This window comes from Protopterus annectens, chromosome 5.part0 (genome assembly GCF_019279795.1).
Source record: "Protopterus annectens isolate FY-2018-M chromosome 5.part0, PAN1.0, whole genome shotgun sequence".
In the NCBI taxonomy this organism is placed as follows: Eukaryota; Metazoa; Chordata; order Ceratodontiformes; family Protopteridae; genus Protopterus; species Protopterus annectens.
This window is the reverse complement of record NC_056735.1, coordinates 1,246,071,073-1,246,092,319: the sequence shown is the minus strand read 5'-3', so window position 1 is coordinate 1,246,092,319 and position 21,247 is coordinate 1,246,071,073. Positions and strand designations below refer to the sequence as shown.

The 21,247-nt window shown below is 39.8% G+C and overlaps 1 protein-coding gene across 4 annotated transcripts in view; it reads left to right on the top strand.

Moving 5' to 3' along the window:
* Positions 1–21,247, top strand: part of BBX (BBX high mobility group box domain containing) — a 2,705,004-nt gene that overhangs the window by 2,231,314 nt on the left and 452,443 nt on the right. For all 4 annotated transcript variants that reach the window (XM_044071093.1, XM_044071095.1, XM_044071094.1 and 1 more), the window contains one exon: positions 14,442–14,587. In XM_044071093.1, the coding sequence (XP_043927028.1) occupies positions 14,442–14,587 (146 nt within the window). The remainder of the gene's footprint in view (positions 1–14,441; positions 14,588–21,247) is intronic.

Sequence of the window (21,247 nt, the reverse complement as noted above, 5' to 3'; positions counted from 1 at the left end):
GTTGGTGTGAATGACCTGAGACATACCTCCCTGGACTACATGAAAAGAGACCTGGAAGAGCTCTCTAATCATGTAGCCCAGGCTGGTATGACCCTGACCCTGAGAAGCATCCTGCCCTCACTAAGAATGATACCTCAGTATAAAGAAATAATTATCAATTTCAACAATTGGCTAAGCTTCTGGTGTCATTCAAAGAGGATCCAGCGTCTGTCAGCCTGGGATGACATGCTCGACATGCCGCGTTGCTTCGCAAGAGACGGCTTGCACATGTCACAACTAGGCTTTCAAATACTGGCCAAGGCTCTTGCTGCCCCCATAGTGCCTTTTTTAGGCAAGGCTCAAAAGTCAAACCCACCTCCGTAAACAGGACAATTAACAAAAAACTGAGGGTTATGCTATACTACGCCAGGAGTTTAAATCTCAAAATGCACGCGCTCGAAGCACTCCTCAGTATGGAGAACGTCGGAATCTGTGCAGTAACTGAAACCTGGTTCAAGGCTCCAGAGAGCACCCCAGCACTATCGGGCTACAACTCATACCACACATTTCGGCCACAGAACACGGACCGAAACACAAAAGGAGTGGGTGTATCCATATTCATCAAGGATACCTACACTTCCAAGTTGGTGATGCAGAATGATACCTCTGAGATCATTCATGTGCAACTAACATCAGGCAAATCTGCAATGCAAATTGTGGCCTGCTACAGATCACCCTCCATGACTCAGGACCACCACACCAGCTTTCTGAAGACACTGGAAAACATGAAGGTCCTACTGAACACCATAATATTGGGCGATTTCAATTAGCCTACCATTCACTGGGAAAACTACTCTAGTACAAACTCCCAGGCCCAGCGCTTCCTGGAATTCATCAACTCAAATGCCCTGGATCAGCTGGTAAACTCCCCTTCCAGAGGTGAAAACATATTGGACCTGGTCATCACCAACATGGGCGACAGGTGTTCCACACCAGAGGTCATCCCATCACTGGTTAGATCAGACCATAAACTAATCACTCTGGATGTCCACACCCCACCATCACCCCCAACTAAGGAAACCACAGTAAAAAAAATTTCTAAAGCAAACTTCACCTTACTTAAGACAGAGGTGATAAGTTTCACAGCCCTCACACTAAAGGATAACACTGCCCAGGATGCAGAAACCTTTACAAATGCACTCTACGAGCACCTACAAGGATACATGGATCGTGCCATCCCTAGCAAAACCAAGACTCACTCCTCTAAGAGAAGGAAACCAATTTGGTGGACCCCTGCCATAAACAGGCTATACAACAGAAGGAAGAAACTAGTTCAGAAAAAAAGCAAATCCCAAGAAAGAAATACATCCCTGATCAGTATCAGTAAGAAACTAAGGTCCCTCATGAAATCATCCAAGGCTAACTTCAAAAGAAAAATAGCCAATGATTCAAAAGATAACCACAAAGCCTTCTTTAGTTATGTTAAGAATCTAAGTGGCAACTCGCAGATGTGCACTGAACTAGTGCACAATAGCACAAAATATACTGAACCTACTGATATTGCCAACATCCTGGCAGATAGATTCAGTGCAAACTTCACCTTCCTCTCACCTCCAAAAGGGCCCACAACAATACCGGAAAAATCACAGACACACAGGTGAAAACAGCCCTTTCAAAAGCCAAAAACACAGCGTCAATGGGACCAGATGGTGTCCCAGGCTGAATCTCGCAAAAACTACAGAACAAACTAACCCCCCACCTAAACACGCTGTTCAACCTCAGCCTCTCCACAGGCTACGTGCCCATAGAATGACACACGGCAACGGTTATTCCTCTCCACAAAGGAGGGGCCACAACTGACCCTGGTAACTATCGCCTGACTAGCCAGGTCTGCAAGGCTATGGAGCGCATCATCATGGAACTCATTAACAAAGACATTGGGAACCTCCAAACACTTGACCCAACGCAGTTCAGCTTTGTTAAGGGCAGATCATGCCTACTAAACCTGGTTGACTTCTTCGAGACAGTCACCAAGGCCATAGACGAGGGAAAGGTGGTTCACACCATTCTTCATTCGGGTATTACAGAAAAGCTCACCAGCCTGAACATAAACCCCTACGTCATGAGATGGGTTGTCAACTGGCTTACAGACAGAACTCACATGGTAAGAATAGCGGGCTCCAGGTCTGAGACGAAACCATTCACAAGTGGTGTCCTGCAAGGCTCGGTCCTGGGACTCCTACTGTTCGGCATATACTTCTCAGAAGTACAGGCAAACACAGGAGGACTATGGCTAACCAAGTTCGCCGATGACTGCAAACTGGGAGCCATAATTGACTCTCTGGCTGACACGGACATCCTCCAAAGAGGCCTTACTGAGTCGGACACCTGGTGTCAAAAGTCATGGCCTCAAGCTAAATGCCAAAAAATGCATAGTCATCCCGTTTGAGAAAAACAAAACACCCACAAATTACCACATAGGTGGCAGCCCCCTTAATACAGAAGAAGTAATAAGAGATCTGAGGACCCAGGTAGATAGTAATCTCTCCTTTGACAATCATATTGCCAAAGTAGTCAGGAAATCCTTCTTTGTGGCCCATCTAATTACTAAAGGGTTTGCATCTAGAAATAGAGGTTATAGTGCCCCTCTACTTGTCACTCATTAGATCCATCATAGAGTACAATGCCCCATTTGGGATGTACCTCACAAGACACTTCCAACAGCTGGAAAGACCACAGAAGTACCTCACCAAGAGGTTTACTGGCCTCAAACATATATCCTATGCAGCCCGACTGGAAAAACTCCAGCTGTACTCAGTGGCATATCGCTTACTCAGAGGTGATCTCTGCCTGACTTACAAAACCATCTCCAACTCAGAATTGATGGACATGCTCCACCTAAAGAAATCCAAGTCCCTGCGAGCCACACGTTCTAGTGAGCTAAACCTCACCACAACAGTAAATAGAACATGCTGGAGGGATAGATTCCTGTCACAGAGACTCCCCATGCTTTGGAACAAAATTCCAAATTACATCAGGCAGAGCTCCTCACTAACACTGTTCAAGAGAAACCTTGACGAGTGGATGGGTAACAGAAAATATACCCATGGGATCACTTCATTGGCTCTGTTTGACAGAGGACCAGTTAATCAATCAATGGGGTGGCGAAAGCCGACACACACTGGCTAGGCTTATAAATACGCTCAGGCAAATAGCCTAGTACCTACCTATGAACCTGTAAGAGAGAGATTGGGCTCATCGAACTGCACCTCCTAATACTTTGCAACTGGGGCATTTACCCCCTTTTCCATTCTGTAGCTACGCCTCTGGTCTGTGTTAGAAGTTGTTAATGCTGAGCTGGCCTTATTTCCTTTTCCTAACAAATTAGGATAATTTGTGAACAAATCTTTCATATATTCCTTGCTTCAGAGCCATGGCTGGCTCATTTAATGGCCTGTGCTTGTTCATGATCTGGTGTCCTGCCCCTTAGCTCTTCGGATGAAGAGAGAAAAAAATTAAAAAAAAAACTCTCCTCCTTAGTCTGAAGCAAAAAATAAATAAATAAATAATGCAGGGGCTGCACTTTACAGTTGCTCCCTCTCACTCTTTGCCCCCAGAGTCATTCCCCCTTTCTACACTTGCTACGCTTCTGCTTAGTTTGTGTAATTATATTGGGCCACGCTGTTCTTCTCCCTGTTTTTTTTCCAGAACTTAAAAAATAAGAGAGAAGAATTTTACACACCCCAGATATCTATAGGCAACTCAGATACTTACACTGACAGGACAAAAATGTTCAAGGATGCTGATCAGCTGTTAATTTCCAGTGAAAGTAAAAAAAAAAAAAAAAAAAAAAAAAAAGACATTCATTGTCAAAAGAGACCATTTCTAAATGGTTGTTCCATGTTATTGTTTTTTGTTCTCACCATAACAAAACACTTCCAGACAAAGTCATTGTTTTGGATACTTCACTGACTTTTTGAAAAGGGGTGGACTCCGGAAATATATTGCAGATAGCAGCTTGGTTATTTGGATACAGCTTTACCAAGCAGTGCAACCTAGCTCCCTTATCTGGGTGCAGAGCAGGCTTTGCTAGGACTCTTTATCAGGGGATTCCTGTGCTCTCGTTCTTCTTCCTCCCTTTCTTTCTAAGCTGTGGTATTCATCCTTTATAGCTTCAGCATCAGTGGTCTAAGGCGTCAGCATCAGTGGATCTAATGATAAACACAGTACTGCTGTGTAAGTAAACTTGCCATGATAGGTCACCATTTCTGTAGCTGTACTCTTCCCTCCTTCCACCTTTTTTGGTTTTTGCTTTTTGCCAGGATGTGGATTTATGTGCTTGCTTTACTCATAGCACATATCAATCTTTCAGGGCTCCAGCCTCCCTAGTCTGAGGAAAGAAAGCTCTGAAAGTTTGGTGTCCAAACCACTGATTTTATATCACTCTCTTTGAGGTGTGCAGTGGCAAGAGTATGTGGAAGGTGCCCTAAAGCTTTGGAAGCTGGATGGCTGGCCCAATCCTTGGTAGGACATCCCGTATACCTTAGACTATTGCAACAGTGATCTGTTCGTACATCTACTGTTATGGTAAGTGTGCTTATTTAACTGCATTTGCAGTACTATGGCTATTCAAATTCACCATTCTGAGCTGTACTTGTCTGACTACTGCTTGTTTTTGTGTTTAATAAAGGGCATAGAATATACATGCTGCAGCTTTGTCTCAAGTAGGTAAATACATTTTTTTTTGTCATTTTATTGTGATTTGTGACCCTTGTTTGGTAATACACCGTCAGACATACTGAGTTAATAAATAAACCTAAGGATTTGATTTTTTTTCAGCTGGGATACAGGATTTAAATTGCCTAGACAGAGTAAGGCATTACGTTTAATTCTGGTAGCTGACAAAAAAAAATGCATTTACTAGAAAATGGAAATCAAAGTCTAAACCAGCTGTATTTGAAGTAGTAAATGTTGTAACAGTCAAAAATTGGAAGTGGGATCTTTAGAAAAGGGTGGGAGCAAATTACGTAGAAAAAAATGGAAATTGTTGGAACAATACATGCAGAACAATGTTTAAGGAGGACTAGGTTAAAAGGAAAGCAGGAACTGACCAGCTTATGTAATCTTGGATTGATTATATTGTATAGAAGAATATATGTGACGTATAATGTTTGTAACTGTGAACAGGTTAATATGGCTTGTTTTCTTTAATAGAAATATAAGTTTGCCTCTGTCACAAGTGGTAATTCAATATCATGCAAAAAAGAGAAAACAAACCGTTTTAACAGTACATTACAATGCCTAAGGCTATGCCCAAAATGTTCTAAAATACCACCAAGACCACCGATCCAAGAAGCAAACGAATTTAATGAAACACTTAGTGCCTCAACTTACACAGCATTTCAAGAGTAAAAACACTACAAAATACTGTTTGCTTGTATACAGCATATTGCACAAAGCAATCAATTAAGCATACAATTCAAATCAATACTTACAATTACATTCTTTGTTGAGTCCCTGAGGCTCCAAAGTACCATACTTTAAAATCAGTAGAGTTTCTTTTTTTAAGAATTTGTTTTTTAAAGACACACATTCACCTATGCCAACTTGCATTTTTTCCAAGACACAACCTCTAAGAGAATCAGGGTTAGAGTTGTGTGCTGTCAAAAAATGACTCCCAAGGGGACTCTGTAATTTTTTTATGTCCCTAATATGATCCTGCAACCGGACCCTAAAACTCCTGTAAGTTTCCCCTATGTAAAACTTCTTACATCCACATCTCAACACATACACTAACCCCTCCATATTACAATGTCAAGGAATCCAGACAGAGGCCCTTGGGTTTGTTAATGACTTACAAGCTAATACTGTGGGCTTAAGCTTTGATGGTATGCAGCTTGGCCCACAAGTGAATTTTTTGGATACAAGCCTAGATGGATTTACTACTAGTCTCTGTAGGAAATTTGAACGTAGAAATGTATTTTTATATGGGAATAGTTGTCGCCCCAAACATTTGGTCAGGGTACTGCCCAATAATTAATTCATACAAATTCATAGGCCATGTAGCCTTGGTATGAGCTTTGATTTAGAGATAGTTGAAGCAGAAAAAAATGTTTATTAGAAGAGGTTATGATGTCCAGCTGGGCATGGAAGCTAAACAAAAAATTATAGACATGAGGTATTCTGTTAACTCTCAGGGAGATTCTCATTATGTAAGTGCTAGTGGAAAATATAATGCTTGCATTGGTGGAAATCAGTTTACCAATGCAGCTGTGAACAATTCTAAAAAAAACATGCTTCTGGAGCATTTCTCCCCAGGCCTCTGCTGAAAACAGGATCTGTGGAACATAGTCTGACTTTCCCGGTCAACAAATGTTAAATAAAATTGGAGAGCAGAAGAAAGTTTTCTTAGTGACAACTTATAATGTTATAACTGAGGAAATAGTTAAAGAAACGCGTAGCTTGTGGCCTATGCTCTTAAGGGATAACATTTTGAACTATCTTCTACCTGGTTTTGTGAGTATTGCGTATAAAAGAGCTAGGAATGTGTCTGACATTCTGGTACATAACCAGTTTTGTTTACCAGATGTTAATGTCAGTCAGAGCTTAAGCATAAATAAAGGCACTGTTCCATGTGATGGTTGTTCCATCTGTCAATATGTATTCTTTCTTTTCCCTATATTAATGGCATCATATTTACAGCTAGGCATGAATACAATTGTAATACGGAGGGGTTAGTGTACGTGTTGAGATGTGGATCTAAGAAGTTTTACATAGGGGAAACTTGCAGGAGTTTTAGGGTCCAGTTGCAGGAACATGTTAGGGACATAAAAAATACAAAATTATGGAGTCCCCTTGGGGGTCATTTTTTGACAGCACACAACTCTAACCCTGATTCTCTTAGGGGTTGTGTCTTGGAAAAATTGCAAGTTGACATAGGTGAATGTGTGTCTTTAAAAAACAAACTCTTAAAAAAGAAACTCTGCTGATTTTAAAGTATGGTACTTTGGAGCCTCTGGGACTCAATAAAGAATGTAATTGAAAATATTTGATTTGAATTGTATGCTTGATTGATTAATTGTTTTGTGCAATATGCTGTATACAAGCAAACAGTATTTTGTAGTATTTTTACTCTTGGAAGGCTGTGTAAGTCGAGGTGCTAAGTGTTTCATTAAATTTGCTTGCTTCTTGGATCAGTGGTCTTGGAGGTATTTTATTTTATTTTTTTGTTTGTTTTTTTAAGTTGTATTTGCTATGCCCAAAAATTCATTGGTTTCATAAACAATAAGTATCTGCATCAAATGGTGAAATAGCCCACTAGAGGATAAAATGTTCTTCACCTAATCCTTAAAAATATGGCATTTATATGTACAGTCCCACTGGTATATCCTTCCCCAGTCAAGTCTGACCACAAATTGGTAGTAATCTCCTTCAAAATCCCTAAGCCAGCGGATGACAAATCTCACCGTCTTGAAAGAGTTCAAAACATACAAACGTGCTATTGTCCTGTGATGAAGTCTTGTAGTTTAAGTACAACTGTAACCCTCCCAAAATGTTGACATGGTTAGTAGTTATGCAAATAAATTCTATACTCTAGTAGATAATTGTATAAATGTCAGTCCCTACCAAAACTAAACAAAAAGTGAAGGGAAAGGGCAAGCCAGCCTGGTGGTTCACATGTATAAGTAGTACAATAAGAGGTAAAAGTTCATTAGAATATTTATCCACAAAACAGGGTCAACATCGAGGTTATTTAACATACTGAAAAGTGCAATAAGGATAACTAAGGCTTCCCTTGAACTTAGGCTGACATCGGAAGTTAAGGAAAATCCTTCTGTACTTGTGTCTAGAAGTTACAGTAACACCCAACATTGCACTGAACCTATTCAGAATGGTACTACTACAAATTTGGTGGAAATGTCACCCCCAGGGAAATGTATACAAAATCCACATATACCTAAGGACATCAGACTACCCAATCATCATTGTTCAGCAGTACATAGGGGAGTTTATAATGGATTGTAACTGATGATGCAGTAAAAATGTGATTTTTGGTTTCTTCCCTACTGGTCTCTCCAGATTAAATGCTAGTCCAGGTGACTGGCATTCCTGCCAACTGCTAGGTTGACTGTCTACAACTTAGGCTTGGCTCCTCTAATAGTCCCTCTTATCCCACTCTATCTCCCAGGACATATTTTAGTGGGGCTAGGAGTCACCAGGAGACCTTCTGTTAGGCAACCTGTACAGCAGAGTAATAGTAGTTTTTCATTTACTTGGAAATGTAACATCCCCTTCTCCCATAGTCAGTGAACTTGCAGATCTTTCTGGCCTGTCTTGGGCATCAGTCTGAACTGGGTCTTAGGCAAGGTTAATTAAGCAGCTCTTGAAGGTCTCCTCCAATTGTTCACTTCTTCATTCTCTCTGGCTTACCACAGTGCCCCTGTATTATCAGGTTTTCCAGCTTCTCCTACAGCCCCCAGACTCTCTCTCTATTCTGAGGCTTGGACCAGTGAGGTGCCTAAGGATTCCTGAGGAGTCATATTGTTGACTGCTTCCACTGCTGGATTTCTTCATTTATGTCCTTCCCCTTGATTCATTCCCTCCCCGTGCATTCGCCTGTGATATCTGAGGGGTTACTTCCCTCTGTAGACCATACTTCCCCACAACCCTTTTAGCTGGATGTCTGCATGGCCTGGAGTTCATTTGTTGGAGAACTATGTTCCCCAGTGGTTATTTATATCACTGACAAAGTAATGCAATTGTAAACACTATTGACAGGATACCGACGGATGAAGCTCACTCCAACCAGCAATAATACCACCTGTTTATTGTACTTAAAAAGAAAAAAACAGTTTCCAGAAGCTTAACGGATCTAGCGCTTTCATCCACTGCAATGTGGACTTCCTCAGAATCAATTAAACAGTCATTTTAAAGCTAATTTATTTGTTTATGGTGCCAAACACATATTTCTAACTTAAAGGGACAAACTAAATGACAACTTTCAACAACACCATATGTCTCAGATCTAATATATTTACAATTGCTGACAGTTGAAACATACAGAATAGAATCATTAAAAATATATAGTTAAACATTTCATGATTATTATTATTGCATACCCAATCTATTTGAATATGCTGAAAGTTGGTAAATACATCAATACTGTCTAATAATAAATAACTCTATAACTAACTTAAAAACACTACTTGCTTTTCATAAAATAAATACTCATACAGAGCTAAATAACTATAACCACATTATAAAGCTTTTTTAGCTCCATATCTACTATTGTAGCTTCCTATATAACATTGTTAGCCTAGGTACGTATGATATATTTGTTGCTCAATACTCCATTGATGTCCTATAAACTAACATATAATAGTATAAAAATTGATTTGTAAACTAATTTATAACAATGATATATTTGTTAGCATAATCCTTAACATTTATTACCATAACCAATAAAATGAATTCAAATACAGTCTACTGTAAATTAGGTGTGTACCTAACCACTTCCGTGGTGTGCTGATGGTCAGAGTAATTTAGGGAAACTTCATCTTTGTCTAAGTAAGTCTCGGTAACATGGGCTTAATAGTAATATAGTCATTTAAACCCGGTGTAGTTGAGGCATCTGTTAAAATTTGCCATCTCACTTCCTTTTCTCCCAAGAAGGCTTTGTTGTTGCCTCCTCTGCTTGCCATTCTTATTTGCTCCAAAATGGCAAATCAGAATTTATGATTATTCCCATATGTGGCTACATGTCTGGCAAGTGTGTTAGTGCTATCATTTTTTTAATAGCTTACAAGTGATCATAAATTCTTTTTTTGAACATTCTTTCTGTTTTTCCTATATAAAAACTTGGGCAGGTTACACATTTCGCCATGTATATAACATTTTTAGTGTTACAATTACCATTGTGGAAACTTACTTTGGTCCTAGTAATATTCTCTAGTGTAATGTCTTCTTTTTCCAATATGGCATAACATTGACCACACCTGCCACATTTCCTAGTTCCCTTTCGCCGCTGATTAATAGGCCTTACTACAGGGCTCCTCTCTAAAATCAGTTTAATGTTGATTCTCATTTTGTACACAAAAAGATGAGTCTCGCCTACTATATCTTTTATTTCTTTATCCACAGTGAGAATGTTCCAATATTTGCATAAAATTTTCTCTTATTTGTTTAGCTTGAGGGGTGTATTCCAAAATACACGCTCTTTTATATTTAACATCACCTTCCCTCACTGTAGTCTTATTTAATAATGGTTTGCCTAATACTGGGGTGAAATTTTCCCCAACTACATAGTTTTTCATCTCCTTCAATAGTTCCAAAGGATACCCTCTAGTACTAAATAAACCATGGATGAATTCTATCTCCTCAATCATATCACTAAAAGTAGATGTCATCCTAGTAGCATGTATACACTGGCCCTTAAATATACTCTTCTTAGTTTTATAAGGGTGATAACTAGAATACTCTAAATAATTATTAGAAAACGTGTTTTTCCTATAAATACGAGATTTAAATCCATTATTAGTACTAGAGATAAAAGTGTCAAGATACGCTATACCTTCAGTGCTATAACTATATTTAAATTTTAAAAACTGACTTGTACTGTTCAGATAATCCATGAATAATTCAATGATATGTTCAGGTCCATCCCATAATATGAAAATATCGTCCAAAAATCTTGAATAATGTCTAATGTACTTTGTAGTATTCACTCTTAAATATTTTTTCTGTTTCCCAATCAAGCATAACAAGATTGGCAAAAATAGGGGCACATGCGGCCCCCATTGCCACTCCTTGGGTTTGTTTGTAATATTCTCCTTCAAAGTAAATGTAGTTATACTCAAGTACTATAGACATTAATTCCACGATTAAATTTATCTGATCCCATTTCAGATTTGAATTTTGTCCAATACTGTTACAAAAGCTCTCTAACCCCTCTTGCTTAGGAATACATGAATATAAGTCTATCACATCTACTGTGATTAAAATAATTCCCTTTTTCCACAATTCCGGGGTTAAATTACCAAGGAACATCCAGTAATCTTTGACTAAATGGGGAATGTAACATGCTTAAGCCATTTATCTATAGCTATACCCAATGGGAAGGTTTTGGAATGACTTCCTGATATAATTGGATGAAATGGGGGATCTGTAACGTTTTTGTGCACTTTTGGTACTCCAATTGTGGCTAGAGTGGGGTGCTCTACAAACAAGAACTTATATGTGTCAATAGTTATACGTCCATCTAAAAGGAATTCTTCGAAAAACATTTCTATTCATCTATAACCAATATTTATTTCATTGATTGATACAGAAATATAATTCCCTGATTCCATAAGAATCTTTAACATCTTGTTAATATATTCATGTTGGCCATATAACACTACTCCCCCTCCCTTATCCGGCTTCATTATCCTAATATTTTCATCATTCTTAAGCCGTTGAAGTAACAGTATTTCTTCGTTAGATAAATTACTTTTCATTTTTTTGTGTCTAACCTCATTCTGTAACCTGTATATATCATTAGCCACTAGTTTTTCATAGATGGCTACATTAGGGTGGGTGGGCGGTATATATACACTTTTTTTCTTTAACACATCTTTCTCTACCAATAAGGGTTTGTTGTTAAAATGATTAGCTAAATTAGTTTTCCTGAGATATAATTTAATCTCAGTAAGACAATCCACTACTTGGAATTTCCTCTTGGGTACATACTTCATCCCTTTAGAGAATAAAATGAAATGCTCATCACCAAGCACTACTCCAGTATAATTAAAGATGTTAAAGTCATTTTTACTGTTAATAATGCCATCCAAATTGGACTCATGCATAATAGTATCAACTTTTGAATCAAACAGTATACTTGAATTAATAATTCCATCATAATTCACTATAATCTCTCCATTCCTGATTGTTTAACTGTCTCTGTCCCCACACCTGTCTGTTCTTCCTCCATTTCCAATTCTTTTTCCAATTCCTCCCTTGATTTTGTTTCCTATCCCCATAAAAATTTACATTCTCATTATTAGGTTGATACTCTCCTTTGTTAACATATGAACCCAATGCATCACTCTCATCATCATTACTCCATATCCTGTTCTTCCATGGATAAGCTTTATTAGCTTTATATTCCGATATATCTGTGTTAATTTTTTTAAATTTCTTTTGAACAATGTCATTGGCTTTCCTATCAGCCACCGAATTTATGATCACTTGTAAGCTATTAGAAAAAATGATAGCACTAGCGCACTTGCCAGACATGTAGCCCATATGGGAATAATCATAAATTCGAATTTGCCATTTTGGAACAAATAAGAATGGCAAGCAGAGGAGGCAACAACAAAGCCTTCTTGGGAGAAAAGGAAGTGAGATGGCAAATTTTAACAGATGCCTCAACTACACCGGGTTTAAATGACTATATTACTATTAAGCCCATGTTACCGAGACTTACTTAGACAAAGATGAAGTTTCCCTAAATTACTCTGACCATCAGCACACCACAGAAGTGATTAGGTAGACGCCTAATTTACAGTAGACTGTATTTGAATTCATTTTATTGGTTATGGTAATAAATGTTAAGGATTATGCTAACAAATATATCATTGTTATAAATTAGTTTACTAATCAATTTTTATACTATTATATGTTAGTTTATAGGACATCAATGGAGTATTGAGCAACAAATATATCATACGTACCTAGGCTAGCAATGTTATATAGGAAGCTACAATAGTAGATATGGAGCTAAAAAAGCTTTATAATGTGGTTATAGTTATTTAGCTCTGTATGAGTATTTATTTTATGAAAAGCAAGTAGTGTTTTTAAGTTAGTTATAGAGTTATTTATTATTAGACAGTATTGATGTATTTACCAACTTTCAGCATATGCAAATAGATTGGATATGCAGTAATAATAATAGCAATCATGAAATGTTTAACTATATATTTTAATGATTCTCTTCTGTATGTTTTAACTGTCAGCAATTGTAAATATATTAGATTTGAGACGTATGGTGTTGTTGAAAGTTTTCATTTAGTTTGTCCCTTTAAGTTAGAAATATGTGTTTGGTGCCAAAAAACAAATAAATTAGCTTTATGATGATTGTTTAATTGATTCTGAGGAAGTCCACATTGCAGTGGATGAAAGCGCTAGATCCGTTAAGCTTTTGGAAACTGTTTTTTTTCTTTTTAACAGGTGGTATTATTGCTGGTTGGAGTGAGCTTCATCCTTCGGTATCCTGTCAATAGTGTTTACAATTGCATTACATTGTCAGTGGTTTTCAAACACTATTTTTCAGCAATTCTTTGTGGTTATTTATATCAACTAAGCAGATTTTGAAGCTCTAGGCCCTCTTCCTTGGAAACTAACCCTTGCTTCTTGCCAAAAGTAGTTAAAGAGCTACCACCGTCTCTTGCCCCCCCCCACCTCACCAGTGTTTTATCTCACTGTCTCCTTTCTAAGAGCAGAGATTTCCTTCAGTACTTGGGTGTGTACCAACAAATGGGATTTTGTATGGGATGAGTGTATGGGGCTGTAAGTTTACGGCTTTGAGTGTATACTTTTTTTCTTCAAAAGTGCATATTAACTGAAAAATGCAAACATACTTTTTGTTTCATGAATTACAGTGTCATGCAGACAGTTGTATGCTGGACACACAAAAATAACATGCTTCAGAATAAGTGGTTTTGAAAATTGTATAAAAAGCAAGTATTGCTGTGAGACTAGTGTCGTTTATGCAACAACTTCATAGTAATTACATCCTAGAGTGGGATTGATATGTTGATGTTTGCTCCTTTCCTACACTACTTTTAATTTTTGGAATGCATTTTCAAAACTTTGAATTCAGTGTTAACAGTCTGTGAAGCCAAACTCGTAGTTCTATTTTTAAAGCTGAAACATGATGCAGTTTATTTAAGTTAATTCATTCTAAGATTTTTTTTTTTGTAGCAATGTCATTCGATATAGTTCAAGCACTCTTGGGTATTTGCATTGTCATTTTCCAGGGGAGTCAAGGACTTCATAGTAGTCAGAACACTATTTTTCATCAGGGTCCATTGATATGCATTTTTACGATGGAATGCATGATTCATTGTGTGTTTATTGCTTATATCTTTGTACTTTTGAGTAGGGTCATAGTAGGCGCTTATCTTTGGCTGTGACTGTTGTATTGACACAGATTGTAGGTGTTTATGTGGAACTGCATTTCCTAAATTAGTAGGCAGTACTGTATTTTTAAAACCAGTTACAATTTACTTTTATGTGTTTGTTTTTCTGTTTTTGTTCTTTAGTTTACATGACTTTTAAGCCAATCCCTAAAACCACATGAATATTCAAAGAAATTTGTAGCTTGCACTGATTTATATTTTGTGAATTTTTATTTATTTTTGTTTGTTTTCAGTAGCAGTATTTCAAGCAACACTACACCATCATCATATATATTTTTCTTTTAGCCTAGGGAAACTAGAAGAAGAGTTTGAAAAGAAGTTCAACAGCCTTCCACAGTACAGTCCAGTCACATTTGACCGTAAAAACACATTAGCACGGAAAAAGAAAAAACTTGGAAACAGGTCATCAGATCAGCAAAAATCTGTTAAAGGTAAATGTGTTATGTATATTTCTGGTAGAAAGTGGTGAATACAATACTAGAAGTCAGGCTTCTAAGCAGAATGTCTTAAAGAAGACTAGATCTCCTTAGCAACTTAAGCCCTATAATTAACCACAAAACCTGATCACTGAGAGTCTAACAGTGAAGGGAATATAGGATTACTAGTGACAAGTAATTGATGTATTATTGATTCTGAATACTGACTTTCATTGGATGTGAACTGTAGCAGTAGTGCCTAAAAAATATTTGGTCAACAAAATGAGGTAGGTAAGCTGTGGAAGTGAAGACTTTAATTCTTCACAGTATAACAAATGCTTTGCTAGAGTATTTGTGGGAGGTAGGGAGTATACACTTGCCAAGATGCAAAACAAGGTGATCCATCTTTGAGGTCCCTTCTTGGGGAATCAGCAATCAGGTTTGTCCTCTCATTCAATCATAGCTTGAATTGAAACTCTGTCATATGTTGTTGGAGCAACATTTCTTTTCTGCTGTCTGCATAATTTAAATAAGTCTTAATGCACATTGTTAAAAAGGTGTCACTTTTTAATCCTGAAAGCAGATCTTTTGAGTATTTGCCTATATGCTAGATATTGAGCAAAGGTCCACACTTGCAGTATTGTGTTCATTGCCTGAGAAAGAAGTATGTTGTAAGGGGCTACCATAAATGCCAGTGTTTAACCAAGCCATCTCTAGGCACAGACTAGAGAAACTCCTGGCGTACCTGCTGCTAGGAGGATGGCTCAGTTGAAGATCATTTTGTATAGATGCATGGGAAGTTTCACTCTCTCTGGCAGAGTACTGTAATAAAGACCAAAAACCAGTGGGGACTCCAAATTTCTAAAGTAGAGAAAGGAGTATAAACATGACTGCTCCCTAAATGATCCATATTTAACTGGTGGCACTGGATCTGCAAGGACATAGGGTGGGACGAGAGTGAATAGCCAGTGTTGTTTTTCCCATCCTTTTGTGGTGGGGGTGGTGAAAGCTGGCTAGGATTACTACAGTAACAGCATTAAGAGCCAGGCAAGCTCCATATTGCAAGAGGTATGCTGGTTAGTCTAGAGGTTTCACATGCACCTACTGAAAGCAGCCATTGAGGAGCTAGCAAGGCTGCTGTAGGGTGGTGGAGCTAGGGAACCCTCCCGGGAAGCTGTATAGAGTGCTGTACCATCATCCTTGATCTCCTCACCAGTCCCAGATGTAGGTTGTATTGAGCTTTGTAGTAGGCTAGTGAGGGTCTGGTAAACACTGTGAATGAAGAGTGAATCTGGTGACAGCTGATGGTCAGCTGTACAGAGGTGTGTAAGAGATGCAGAAAGAGAGCAAAAAAAAAAAAAGAGAGCGGTGACGATGTGTCAGCCCTTTAACAGTAATTCTGTTTGAGGTATCCCTTTATATCCCTCAGTTGGACTTTTCCAAAACTACTGATATCTTGAGCATACATCTGTTTTTTTTTTTAAAGTTGAAGTTATTGATAATGGTCCCAGAAGAGGCACACCCAAGCCCCTATCTTTGTGGGGTGGTCCTCAGGCATTGGTCCTGCCTAGCTCATATTTAGGTAACTGTAGCTAACTGTGTAACCACCACTGTCTTGGGGACTGATTATCTGAGTCACTTTGGTCCTGGTTAGATTCTCAAAACTTGAGATCCCCCCATCTGGTGTCTTTCCCTGAGCACAACTAGGTCTGATGAACCAAGTCATATGGGTAGGATCTGTCAGATGTTCATCGTGTTTCACTGTTGCAGTCATTACATTTGGGTAATCCTACTGGCAGGTTGCCCTCAGCCGGCCTGAATTCTTAAGTCTTGGGTCGTGCGTCGTCTGCTGTCACCCCTTCCCTGATGTCAGGTCATCAAGGGTATAAAAGAAGCAGCCAAAGCCATTTTCTTTAGTATTTCTTGCCGCGCGGTGCCCGAAGCAGAAGCAGTTCGCAAGTGCCGGTCAGCCGACTCCTGAGATTTTCATGTTAGAGTTTCAGATCCGAAGTCTTCAATAAAGCTAACTACCCCGATGGGGAAACTTTTTTCTTGCTCCAGACCAATGTCAGAAAGAGTTAATAATTGTATTTCTTGTGGGAAGCAAATACCTCATAAGGATTTTCATTCTTGCTGTATTCCTTGCCTAGGCCCTGATCATAACGTTTCTGGTTGTCGGTTTTGTGCTAGATTTAACTAATGCACTATTAAGCATCAGTATGATTTTGCTTTAAACTATTTCAGACGCCGGTTTAATTATCCAGAAATGTCGTTGGATAGCCATCCGACTACCAGAGTTCACAAAAAATGCAAAGAAAAGGAAAGAGATAGACTACCGAGGCCCAAAACCAACGACGAAGCTTCTCCTTAGCCAGTCACCGGTTCTCCGGTCCTCAGTGAGGTGCTTTCGCAGCCCCTGACACCTGCTACTTTAGAGTCGCAGGCCGCTACCGACTCCCATGTGGAGTCGGCCATGCCGCTGGAAACTTAAGATATTGGAGCCTTGGATATTATCCCTTCAGATGGGTCCGGAGCCGCTGAGCTGGCACCGGCTTCTGAGGGTGTATTCAGACCTAAACATTTTTACATCAAACCAACTTCAGCTTCAAAGGCAAAGACTAAAGCACCTTCCAAAGCAAAGAAACAAACTCAAGAGCCATGTGGTCAGGCCTCTATGCCCAAAAAATAGATGCTCAAAATGGCCAAAGACTTGATTACCTTGATCAGGGGTTCCCATCCCCCTCCTGAAAAGAGGCCTAGGCAAGAGACTATGAATCTTCAGATCAGGTTTCCATTTCTTCTGATCAGGAATATTCTTTTCCCCCCTTGAGGATTTTGATGCTGAGGAATCTATTCCTTCAGCTTCTCCTCCCGAGGACTATTCTTTTGTGGGAAACCTTACATACCATGAGGGAGCATTTCCACTGGGAGAGGCAAGATTTTTTCAGAATCTAAAAAGAGGCTCAGGGATTTCTTTTACTACCTCAACACAAGCCACTAGCCATCCCACCTGTGTTAGACATTGTAGATTATGTGTTTTTGGAGTCTAGTCTTACCCCTCACTCCTTACCTCCGGCTCCTGTTAAGCCTGACAGATATTACAGGGTTCCTGACTCTCATACATTCCTTTTTAAAAACCCTGCTGCAGACCCAGAAACTATTTCTCAGGTTCCCAAAGGAGTTAAGGCTTCCACTGCAAAAAACCCTACCCCCTCTGACAGAGATTCTAGGGCACTGGATAGATGGGGAAAAAAGGTTTACACATTTGCTACCTTAGCTATAAGGGCCTTAAACTGTCAGTTTCATATACTCAGATATCAGCAACATGTCATGACATTGCTTAAACAGAAAATGTTGTTAAACTCTGACTGTGCAGAAAACAAGGAAATGCAAGAGTTATTGCATGCAGCTGAACAAGTTGGAAAGCATACTTTTCAGTGTGGTTTTGATTCATTAGAGGCCTCCTGCAGGGCCGCAGTCGCAGGTTCTGTAATTAGGAGGCATGTTTGGTTAAAGGAACAAAATCGGCCAGATCATGTTAAAGCTAAATTATTAGATGCACCTTTACAGCATGGTACTTTGTTTGGTGGCAGAAGAGGTGTTAAAGAAAATGGAGGACAAAGCTAAATCTATGCAAATGGTCAAAGATTTTTTTACAAGTACAGCCACCTAGGTTTAGCAGACACTGGCCAACAAAGAATTGGTCCTTTCCTGTGTCAGACAGACAACAAAGGGGCAGATCCAGACGCCCCAGAGGCATATCCCAGGCGCAAGGTTCATACCGCCCAAAGCAATGGGGGGCTTCTACCTCCAAAGTTGGAGAAGACAAATCACAACCATACAGGAAACAGTCCCAATGACTTCCCCTGCCTGCACCAAGCACTTATCTCCTGGCAGCACCCTTAGGGGGAAATTAGCACTTTTTTCTCAAAATTGGCACATTATAACCCAGGACAAGTGGATCCTAAATATCGTGTCACAAGGCTACAAGTTCCATTTCCATACCCTGCCAAAGGCAAATGGCTGGCCAGATCTGCCAAAAAATTCAATGGGCAGAGGCACAAAAACAAGTCTCATCCCTCATGGACATGGGGGCCATTCAACAAGTACCAGTGCAAGAGCAGGGACAAGGATTTTACTCGACAGTTCTTGGTGCCCAGAAAGGACAAGGCCTGGAGGCCAATACTGGACCTATCTATTCTAAACACATTCCTGGATATACCAAAATTCAAGATGTTGACTTTGCAGCAGCCTCTGCCCATGCTGGGCAGGAACGCTTGGCTTGTGACTTTAGACCTAAAAGAGGCATACCTGCATGTCCCAATCAGACAGATATGCAAAAGATACCTCAGATTCAAGGCTGACTCAATGCATTACCAATTCTCTGCACTGCCCTTTGGCTTATCTACTGCACCCAGGGTCTTTACAAAGTGCCTGGCACCAGTAATCGCATTCTGCAGACAAAGAGGAATACAAATATACCCTTACTTGGACGACTGTCTAATTCAAGCAGAGAACAAGGACATTCTTCTACAGCATATGGTGTTTGTGAAGAGGCTTCTAACATGCCTAGGGTACACAGTCAACAAAAAGAAATCAAAACTAGTACCCTCTCAAGAGATAATATTCCTGGGTGCAAGCTTAAATACAACTGCCCAGATGGCTTATCTCACGCCAGACAAACAAAGGCAACTGACTACCTATTTCAAAATGTTGGCAACAAAGGCCCAGTTATCTGCAAGAAAAATTCTGCAGGCTTTGGGCTTCATGGCATCCTGCATCCTACAAATTCCATATGCAAGACTGCATATGAGGAAACTTCAAGGGTACCTAAAAAGTGGTTGGACTCAACATTACCACAGCCTGGAAACTATGACTACTCTTATTCCCTGTCTGCAACAAGAGTTTCGATGGTAGGTAAAGGCTTGTCACCAAAACAAGGGACAGCCATTCACATTACCCCCAGCCAGGCAGACACTGACAACGGATGCATCAGATTATGCCTGGGGGGTCCACATGACGGGAAGATGCATTCAGGGCACATGGACCTCAAACCAAATGCATTTACACATCAATCAAAAAGAGATGCTAGCAGTTCAAAATGCCCTGACAGCCTTCAAGGACCTACTTCATCCGGGACAACTACTGATAGAGAGACAACACCACGGTCATATGGTATATAACCAAGCAGGGGGGAACACATTCTTACCCCCTTTGCAGACTAACCATGACTTTGTGGGACACAACATTGACTTACCAAGTACATCTGCAGGCACAGTTCCTGCCAGGAAGGAAAAATACTTTGGCAGACGAACTAAGCAGAAACCTCATGGATCCCCACGAATGGCACCTGGATCCACAAGTGTTCAGCATGATAACAAAGAAACGGGGATGCCTGGACATAGATTTATTTGCCTCCCCTCACAATTACCAACTAAAAAGATTCTGCACAAGGATTTATCACAGACAAGCATGGAAAGTGAACGCCCTATCTTTCAGCTGGAAAAACCTGTCAGTATATGCATTTCCCCCTCTGCCTCTCCTCCCCAAGGTACTCCTAAAGGTCAGACAGGAGAAGCCAAAGATGATACTGATTGCCCCAGACTGGCCCCGCCAGTACTGGTATCCAATACTAAAGAACTTGTCTCTATGCCCAGCTTGGACCTTACTTCAAATACCTCATCTTCTGTCCCAGCAAAACAGTCAGATCCTGCACAGCCAACTCAGAACTTTAAACCTGACAGCATGGCAAATAATGTAGTCATACAAAACACACATCTCAGTAAAGCTGATTTTGGAAGCCAGAAGGCCTAGTACTAGAAAATCATATGCTGGAAAATGGGAGAGATTCTGTGCTTGGAACCAGGCACAACAAACTGATACAGCTGTGCCAAATATTCCTCAGATTTTGCAATACTTAACTGAGATTCTGAACAAAGGCCTGTCTTTTTTATCTAATAAAATTCTTTCCTCTGCCATTTTGGCTCATTACAATGTAGAGCCACCAATCTTTTCTCATCCCTTATTAAAGCAGTACCTCAGAGGGGCCAAAAATTTAAGACCTCCAAGGAGATCACCAGTGCCTGCATAGGACCTCAACTATGTCTTGGAAAAACTCACCCTGCCTCCTTTCGAGCCAGCTGCTACTGCTGATATAAAATTTTTATCTTGGAAAACAGCTCTGCTCCTAGCAATAACTTCTGCAAGACGTGTTTCAGAGTTACAGGCACTCATGGCTGTGGAACCTTTTATCATTTTTTACCCAGACAGGGTCTCTCTGAGGACAAACCTAATATTTATGCCTAAGGTGGTGTCCAGTGTGGCTCTCAACCAAACTATTCACCTGCCAACCTTTTATCCAAATCCACAGAACAAGGGAGAGAGAATTCTGCATTCTTTGGACGTACACAGACAGCTTGGATTCTACTTGGACAGAGCCAAAGCTTTCAGAATGACAGAGCAATTACTAGTGGCATATGCTGCAGGATCTCAAGGAAAGGCTATCTGGCTATCTCAAAGCAGACTATTTCAAAGTGGATAGGCCACTGCATTCGTTTCTGCTATGTACACCATGGCAAGCCAGTACCTAAGGGCATTAGGACACTCAACCAGAGCTGCAGCCACTTCAGCAGCCTTTCTCAGGGGAGTACCTACCAAGGACATTTTAGAGGCTGC